The 9,156-nt window shown below is 43.3% G+C and overlaps 1 protein-coding gene across 4 annotated transcripts in view; it reads left to right on the top strand.

Moving 5' to 3' along the window:
• Positions 1–9,156, top strand: part of ABHD6 (abhydrolase domain containing 6, acylglycerol lipase) — a 59,167-nt gene that overhangs the window by 27,605 nt on the left and 22,406 nt on the right. For all 4 annotated transcript variants that reach the window (XM_040628633.1, XM_040628631.1, XM_040628632.1 and 1 more), the window contains 3 exons: positions 4,389–4,545; positions 6,800–6,913; positions 8,113–8,245. In XM_040628633.1, the coding sequence (XP_040484567.1) occupies positions 4,389–4,545; positions 6,800–6,913; positions 8,113–8,245 (404 nt within the window). The remainder of the gene's footprint in view (positions 1–4,388; positions 4,546–6,799; positions 6,914–8,112; positions 8,246–9,156) is intronic.

Below are 9,156 nucleotides of genomic sequence, written 5' to 3'. Positions count from 1 at the left end.
TCTTTCTTTCTTTCTTTCTTTCTTTCTTTCTTTCTTTCTTTCTTTCTTTCAGTAAAATATACATAACATAAAATTTACCATCCCGTTTTAAAGTATACAGTTCAGTCTTCTTTCTTTTTGATGAAAATGTTCCAGATACAGATAGTGGTGATAGTTGCACCACTTTGTGAATATACTTTTAAAAAAAATCCTCAGTTGTACCCTTTAAAAAGGTGACTTTTACGGTATGTCAATTACATGTCAATAAAAAGAAATCTATACTCAACATCCTAGTCATTAGGGAAATGCAAATCAAAACCACAGTGAGATACTACACACCCATTAGGGTGGCTATTATATATATTATTTTTATTTTATTTTATTTTATTTTATTTTATTTATTTATTTTTTAGGGTGCCTATTTAAAAAAAACAGAAGGGGCGCCTGTGTGGCTCAGTCGTTAAGCGTCTGCCTTTGGCTCGAGGCGTGATCCCGGAGGTCTGGGATCGAGCCCCACATCAGGCTCCTCGGCTGGGAGCCTGTTTCTTCCTCTCCAACTCCCCCTGCTTGTGTTCCCTCTCTCGCTGGCTGTCTGTCTTTGTCAAATAAATAAATAAAATCTTAAAAAAAAAAAACAGAAAACAAGTGTTGGTGAGAATTTAGAGAAACCCTTGTTCATTGCTGGTAGAAAGGTGAAATAGTACAGCTGCTGTGGACAAATTTAGTAGTTCCTCAGAAAAGTTACACATAGAATTACCTTATGATCCAACGGTTCTACTTTTGGGTATATACCCCAAAGACTTAAAAGCAGGGACTCAAACAGACATCTATATACCGATGTTCACAGCAACATTTCTCATAATAGCCAGTAAAATGAAACTATCCAAATACTCATCAATAGATGCATGATAAACAAAATGTACCTATATACCATGGAATAGTATTCAGTTTTTAAAAGGAATGAAATTCTAGGGGCGCCTGGGTGGCTCAGTCAGTTAAGTGTCTGCCTTTGGCTCGGGTCATGATCCCAGGATCTTGGGATCGAGCCCTGCATCAGGCTTCATGCTTGGTGGAGAGCCTGTTTCTCCCTCTCCCCCTGCTTGTGTGCTCTCACTGTCTCTTGCTCTGTCAAATAAATAAATGAAATCTTAAAAAAAAAAAATGACATTCTGATACCTGCTCCAACATGGATGAACCTTGAAATCATTATGCTCAGTGGAATAAGCCAGACACAAAAGAACAATGTTGTATGAATCTACTTATATGAGGTACCTAGGATAGGCAGACTCATAGAGATAGAAAGTAGAATAGAGGTTATCAGGGGCTGAGGGGAAGAGGGGAATAGGGTTATAGAATTTCTGTTTGGGATGATGAAAAAGTTCTAGAAATGGATGGTAGTGATGGTTGATGGTGGTGATGGTTGATGGTTGATGTACAGCATTGTGACTGTACTTAATGCCACTGACTTGTGTGGTTAAAATAGTGAATCTTCAAGGGGCACCTGGGTGGCTCAGTCAGTTGAGTGTCAGTCTTCGGCTCAGGTCATGATCTCAGGGTCCTGAGATCAAGGTCTGCGTCGGGCTCCCTGCTTAGCGGGGAGTCTGCTTCTCCTTCTCCCTCTGCCCTCCCCCCATGCTTGCTCTCTCTCTCAAATAAATAAATAAAATCTTTTTAAAAAATGGTGGATCTTCCGATGCATATTTTACCACAATAAAAAAAAAAAAAAAGAAAGAAAGAAATGTTGAAGTACTTTTCTCCAGAGGTTCTTGTAACCTAGTAACATTGAGACTTACAGGATGAAGGGTCTGTACCCTGGAGGAGTGCATTATGTATGCAATGGAGTAGCCATCACTCAGCCATAAAAAAGAAAGATCTTGCCATTTATGACAACATGGTTGTACCCAGAGGGTATAATGCTAAGTGATATTTCAGTCAGACAAAGAGAAATACTGGGTGACTTCACTTCCGTGAGGAATCTAAAAAACAAATGAACAAGCAAAAACCAGAAACAAAATCATAAATACAGAAAACAAACTGGTGATTGCCAATGGGGAAGTGGCTGGGGGTTTGGGCAAAATAGGTGAAAGGGATTAAGATGTACAACATTCCAGTTATAGAATAAATGAGTCGTGGAGGTGAAAAGTACAGCAGAGGGAGTACGGTCAAGAATACTGTAAAAACAGTATGCTGTCACATGCTGGCGTACGGTGGCAGATGGCGGCTATGCTGTGGTGAGCACCGAGTAATGTGTACGATTGTCCAAGCACTGTATTGTATACCTGAAACTAATAAAACATTGTCTGGCAACTATACTTTAATTTTTAAAAAAGATCATACAGTCAATAAATGAATGAACTGGGATATGAATGAAAGAATGAATGAATGAGCGAACTCGTGTTATGGTGCCATGATTTCGAATTTTGAAACATGCTTGCTTTGTCATAAGAGCTTTTAAGCTAGCCAGTGTTATTTTTAATGTTTTGAATGGGGAATGCATTTCATTGAAAAAGGAAAGTGGTAAAAGTCTCCCTCCTACCCCTGTTCCCTTTCTACCACCTGCTTCTCCCTAGAATCCCTGCTCTGCTCCAGATACTCACCTTAATAGCATCTGGTGTATGCTCTCATGCTTTTTGTATGCCGATGCAAGTAAATATGAATATATATCCGCATCCCCTTCTCCCTTTATTTACACCAAGGGTTAACACTGGTCCTTTAGGCTATTTGCTTTTTGCAAGACTTGGCTACCTCTCTGGTGCAAAGTGTACCACAAAGTGAATCTCTGATTGAATTAATTATCTTTCATCTTGGAGAGATTCTTCATGCAGAGAGTTCAATTTGTTTGATGGTAATTCCATATTGAAATCGAATTCGGGCCAAACTCCAGCACTGCCAAGTCTTACGTAACCGACAGAAGCTGAGCTTTCAACCAGCTGCCATATGTTGTGAGGAATAAAGCCAAGGGATTGATGCAGATAGTTCTTAAGGGTCAAGTTCTGGGGCACCTGGGTGGCTCAGTTGGTTAAGCATCCACCTTCAGCTCGGGTAATGACCCCAGGGCCCTGCCCTGCATCGGGCTCTCTGCTTAGCAGGGAGTCCGTTTTTCCCTCTCCCTTGGCCCCTCCCTCCCAATTCATGCTCCCTCTTGCTATCTCCCTCTCTCTTTCAAATAAATAAGTGAAGTCTTAAAAAGAAAAGTCAAGTTCTCACTCTCAAAATCTTCAGGAGGATCAAACCCTATATATTAGTATATAGTTTTAAAGATATATATATATACGTATGTATGTGTGTGTGGGGAGGGGGGGTATGACCTTTACTGAGCTTATCCCCCAGAGTGGAAATAATGTCTGTATAAAAACAAATGTTTGTTACTATGACCTCTACATCACAATTAAAACCCAGTCCACTCAATCAAAATCCACTCGTTCAAAATCAATAGCTTCGAAGCCACACTAACTCTTACATAAGGTTAAGACTCAAAAGCAGAAATTTGGTTGGCTGGAAAGCTATTTAAACTTCCCACTTGCTCAAATAGAATTATAAAAGGACAAAATTGTGTGTTTCACAGAGATAGAGTCCACTGGACTCACCAACACTGGACAGCTGTCCGAGGGTTTGGTCCTGAGATCATCAGGAATCCAGGCACCCTTTAGACAGTCTTCTGTTGTCCTTTCTCCCCAGTCAGAGACTTGTGGATGTGTGGAATGACACCACCCCCAGCAAATGTAGCCTTGATGTGAGAGGCTGGTGCTTCGCCTCCACGAAGAGCAAGCTGCTACCTTTAAGTTTTGGGATGCATTTCCTGACCATCAGAGTCCCTCTGCAGTGAGGGGGTACTTACTCCGGGGTGGTGTGACACGAATAGCATTCATGGCTCTTCGCCCTAGATTTCGGCTGTCCATGAATATGGCCCACCAGGAACTGCAAGCCAGCTCCCTGCTTGGGGAAACTGCCTTTTTCTTGGCCTTTCTGGCGTTCTTCCCAGCCTTACCCCCAGCCACTTTGAATTCCGCTGTAGCTCCAGCAAGCGAGGCAGAGAAAGGCCAATCGGACAGCCGGAGAGATCCCACCACCTACTCCTTCATCATGCCACCATTCAGACTGCTAAAAATAGAGATACAAATAGATAAACAAAAGGCTATGATGTGTCATACTCCCTCAGAAAACACTCTTTTTTCTCCTCCTAGTTAGAAGTATTAGAAAGGTACATACCAGAATATTGATTTAAGGTGCTTCTTGGAATGGTTTTACTTAGTGGTCCCTGAGGGTGAAGCTCAGGGGGACTCCAGAGACCTATGGGGAGGAGGGGGAGAGGAGCTGGGAAGTAGGACTACAGACAGGCCATGAGCCCCTCCCAAAGCCCCTTCTCTGGAGCTTGCTGATTTGGTCTCACCTTTATTTTTATTCCCCAGGTACTGGCGGAGAACATTGGGCATGCAGGTCCGCTATGTTTACCACGAGGACTATCAGTTCTGTTATTCCTTCCGGGGCAGGCCTGGGCACAAACCGTCCATCCTCATGCTCCATGGGTTCTCTGCACACAAGGATATGTGGCTCAGTGTGGTCAAGGTATGGTTCTAGGTTCTTCTCTCTCAACAGGGTGTCACTCAGTAAAGAAAAGGGTGTCCACTTGCATGTGATGTTATCTGCAATGATGGAAAGCCAAGGGAACCCAGAACTGTGGCTCAAATCATCTTAAAACTAATTCAGTATAGGGGTGGCTGGCTGGCTTAGTCGGTAGAGCATGTGACTCTAGATCTCAGGGGTTGTAAGTTCAACCCCTGTGTTGGGCATGGAGCCGACTTAAAACACACACACACACACACACACTAAACTAATTCGGTATACAGTTAAACCTTGAACAATATGGGGGTTAAGGGAGCCCACCCACGATGCAGTCAAAAATTCGTGTACAGCTTTTTTGCTTCCCCCAAATTTAACTATGAATAGTCTACTGTTTACCAGGAGCCTTACCAATAACATAAATGGTCAATTAACACATATTTTGTATGTCATAGGTATTATATACTGTATTCTTACAATAAAACAAGCTAGAGAAAAGAAAATGTTATAGAGGCACCTGGGTGGTTCAGTTGGTTAAGTGTCTGCCTTTGGCTCAGGTCGTGATCTTCAGGTCCTGGGATCGAGCCCCATGTTGGGCGATCTGCTCAATGGGGAGCCTGCTTCTGCCTCTCTCTCTGCCTGCTGCTCCCCTTGGTTGTGTGCTCTCTCTCTCTCTCAAATAAATAAAATCTTAAAAAAAAAAAAAAAGAAAATCATAAGGAAGAGAAAATACATGTACTGCACTATATAAAAAAAAAATTCGTGTCTAAGTGGACCTGCACAGTTCAAACCCATGTTGTTTGAGGATCACCTTTGTTATTCAGATCCTTTTGTCAGACGAAAGTTACAAGTTCAGTGTTATTTGTAAAATCTGCACTTTAGAAATCATTTCACCATATGAATATTTCTTAGGGAAGGTCTCTGACACTCAGCCTCCTCTCAGAACTTGTCATGACTATCAAGATTGGGTTTAACAAAATCATTTATTCTTATACTCCGGGTGTCTCCTCTTCCTTCCCCTCAGCCCCCCCTTTTGTTCTTCTTCTCCCTTTCCCTCCCTCCTCCTCCTCCTCCTCCTTCTGTTTTTTGCTTTTGTTTTTGTTTTTTAATTTTCCTGGGCCATTTAGAGAAGCGGTCTTTTTTTTTTTTTAAAGATTTTATTTATTTATTTGACAGAGACAGCCAGCGAGAGAGGGAACACAAGCAGGGGGAGTGGGAGAGGAAGAAGCAGGCTCATAACGGAAGAGCCTGATGTGGGGCTTGATCCCAGAACGCTGGGATCACGCCCTGAGCCGAAGACGCTTAACGCCTGCGCCACCCAGGCGCCCCTAGAGAAACGGTCTTAATCTGACAGCTTTCTGAGGTAGTTTTCCAAATCACTCACCTTCTGTCCTGGTTTCCTTGGGTGTGGCAACTTGCTCTGCTTGGTAAGCATGACCAGCTGGTACAGGTTGGGCCTGGGAGAGGTCTCGGGAGGGACGTGCCCCCAGTTACCACCTCAAGCAGAGCCATACCTGAATGATTCCAAGTATGAGCTACACCAGGGGGAAAATGCTCACAAATCCTGTAGTTACTTCTGTCCTCATTCCCAAATTCCACTGTGAGGACAGTCATTCTCACGCCTTAATGAATCTCTCACTTCCTGACCCACCTCAGATGTTTTTGTTATAACTGGTATTTGTGTATTGATAACTGATGTTTCTCAGCTTTAGGATGTTTTAGGATAATAATCATCCCAGGAATTAGGCCTTCAAGGCAAAAAAAGAGAAAAAAAGTTGAAACCAGAATCAGGGTGATCAGACGTGGTTCTAAACTTTGCTCCTATTGGCTCTGGAGCTGCCCAGGGTTCTGGGAGAACAGAGGCTTCTTTCCTAGTTCCAATTCAGTGGCTTCATGAGTGGTGTAAGTGTGGAAGGGGTGAAAGGAAAGGAGATAGTACCTACCAACTGGTATCGAGAAAGAGCAAGAGACTCAAGCCCGCTACCCCAATCTTTGTCCCCCCTTCCCCCCGTTTCCAGACATCTCCTGAGTCCCCTCCCATCTTTGGTTTGGTCTTTGAGGGCCTCTGCTCCCTATGAGGCTACCAGCAGTGCTTACTCATGTCAGCTGTAACTAGGGTAAGACATTGGGTAGCCTAGAGCCCTACATCCTTGGGGATGGCTGCCCAGGTCACTTGGTAAGTGGGGGCGACCTCCCTAGAAGAATGGACAGACGTGTCCTGAATACCCCATCCTGACTGTCTGCACCTCTGTGTCCCTAGTTCCTTCCAAAGAACCTGCACTTGGTCTGCGTGGACATGCCAGGACATGAGGGCACCACCCGATCCTCCCTGGATGATCTGTCCATAGACGGGCAAGTAAAGAGGATACACCAGGTAAGCAGGAGGCGCCGCCAAAAATTGCTCGGACTGTGTCTTACCCACCTTGCATGCCCAAGTCTGGAGAGCAGGGAAGAGAGTTCCATGCTGACTAGTAACCAGTCTCCAATGCATTCTGTCTGCAAAGGTTTGCAGACAAAAAGGCACCCCAGTGGTATCATTGGTCAGCAGTGGAGGACCAGAACCTGTTGCAGGCTGTTCTCCTTTAAGCCTACTTTAGTTATTTCTCAAGAAATATAATATGGGCAATTTTTTTTTTAGCTCTTTAAAAAGGAGTTTAGAATTCTTAAGACCATTTCCCTAGAGTCTATTTTTTTAGCTTACCACCTACATGACACGACATAATGATAGCCCCTCTCCCTAGTTGTGGGGGGTGGGGAGGGTGCTCTATTTTAGCATCTAGCTTCAGCCTCTCTCTGGCTGGGCTTTCAAGGTCATGGGGCTCATGAACCACTTCAGAATTTAGTAATCTGTAAGTTATGAACTGATGTTATGAATTTTCCCCAGACGAGGTTGTTAAATATCTAATGCCTGTGCCCGACCTAACCCCCTTTAGAGTGTGTTTTCTGATGAGGTCAGGTACCTTGTCTTTTGGGGTCTTTGCTGTCTCCTCAGGAGCTGACCGTAGTTCCTTGTACATAACAGATACGCAATAAATATTTTTATAGATGGGTGGGTGGTTGGTTGAATGGTTGGATGAACGGTTAGATGGTTGAATAGACAGATAGGTGGATCGTTATATGAAATGGAAGGATGGATGGGAAGGGCTTTAAATGTAGGGCAAGAGTCAGCAAACTATGGTTGACCTGCCACCTATTTTGGTAAGCTAGGTTTTCTTGGAATGTAACCATGCTCATTCATTTACATATTACCTCTGGCTACTTTTGTGCTACAACAGGAGAGCTGAGTAGTTGCAACAGAGAACATATGACCCACAAAGCAAAATATATATTTCTCTTGGGACCTTTGTTAAAAAAAAAAAAAAAAAGTTTGCTGGCTCATGAGTTAGGGGAATCCTTGTCAGTTTTGTACTTACAAATGTCCTTCAATCACCTGTGCCAGGTAAAGAGGATTATATGCCACAGGGCTTATCTGGATAACGGATCCAGTAGATTTCAGAGGTTTTCTGCTGTGTTATCAGGATTGTTATTGTCTACAGCTATATAACCAAACCTCCTTCTCATTTCCCTCCCTAGTTTGTAGAATGCCTCAAGCTGAACAAAAAACCCTTCCACCTGATAGGCACCTCTATGGGTGGCCACGTGGCTGGGGTATATGCTGCTTACTACCCATCAGACGTCTGCAGTCTTTGCCTTGTGTGCCCCGCTGGTAAGTCACGAGGCTAAAACAGCCCCGTGCGTGAGGACTTGAGCATGGCGGGGTCTGAATCTCTATGGAGCAAATGGCAGTGTCTGCCACTGTCTTGTAGCATCATTTCTTCAATGTCTGCTTTAGAGCTGTGCAATGCTGCAGTGATAACTAGCCAACAATAATAGTAGAACCGTCATCATAACCATGCTAACTTTTAAAATCTAGAGTCAGCCTTGTTCCACAAAGGAGTGGAGGTCGTTAATTACAATGTGTCTAGTACTTTGCAGTATATATATACTTTGAAATATAATGATGATATTAACAGCCAACATTTTTTTTTAAGATTTTATTTATTTATTTGAGAGAGAAAGAGAGTGAGCAGGGGGAGGAGCCAAGGGAGAGGGACAAGCAAACTCCGTGCTTAGCATGCAGTCCTTTGTGGGACTCAGTCCCACAACCCTGAGGTCATGACCTAAGCTGAAACCAAGAATCAGATGCTCAACTGACTAAGCCACCCAGATGCCCCTAACATCCAACATTTATTGAGCTCTTATGAGCTAAGGTCTTTATATGGATTTAATTCTTGCCATCTCAGGGTGCCTAGGTGGCTCAGTCGTTAAGCATCTGCCTTCAGCTCAGGGCGTGATCCCAGCGTTCTGGGATCGAGCCCCACATCAGGCTTCTCTGCTGGGAGACTGCTTCTTCCTCTCCCACTCCCTCTGCTTGTGTTCCCTCTCTCACTGGCTGTCTCTGTCAAATAAATAAATAAAATCTTTAAAAAAAAAAAAATTCTTGCCATCTCCTTATAAGGTGAAAGTACTATTATTATGCCTTTCTCCTTTTTTGCTGAAAACTCAGAAATCTTGATACATGGTAAGATCTTTTTTTTAAAAAATCAACAAACTTTAGTTTCTATGTTTTTATAAATG

This window comes from Ursus maritimus, unplaced genomic scaffold, assembly GCF_017311325.1.
Source record: "Ursus maritimus isolate PB19 unplaced genomic scaffold, ASM1731132v1 scaffold_14, whole genome shotgun sequence".
In the NCBI taxonomy this organism is placed as follows: domain Eukaryota; kingdom Metazoa; phylum Chordata; class Mammalia; order Carnivora; family Ursidae; genus Ursus; species Ursus maritimus.
This window is presented reverse-complemented; position numbering and strand designations above follow the sequence as displayed.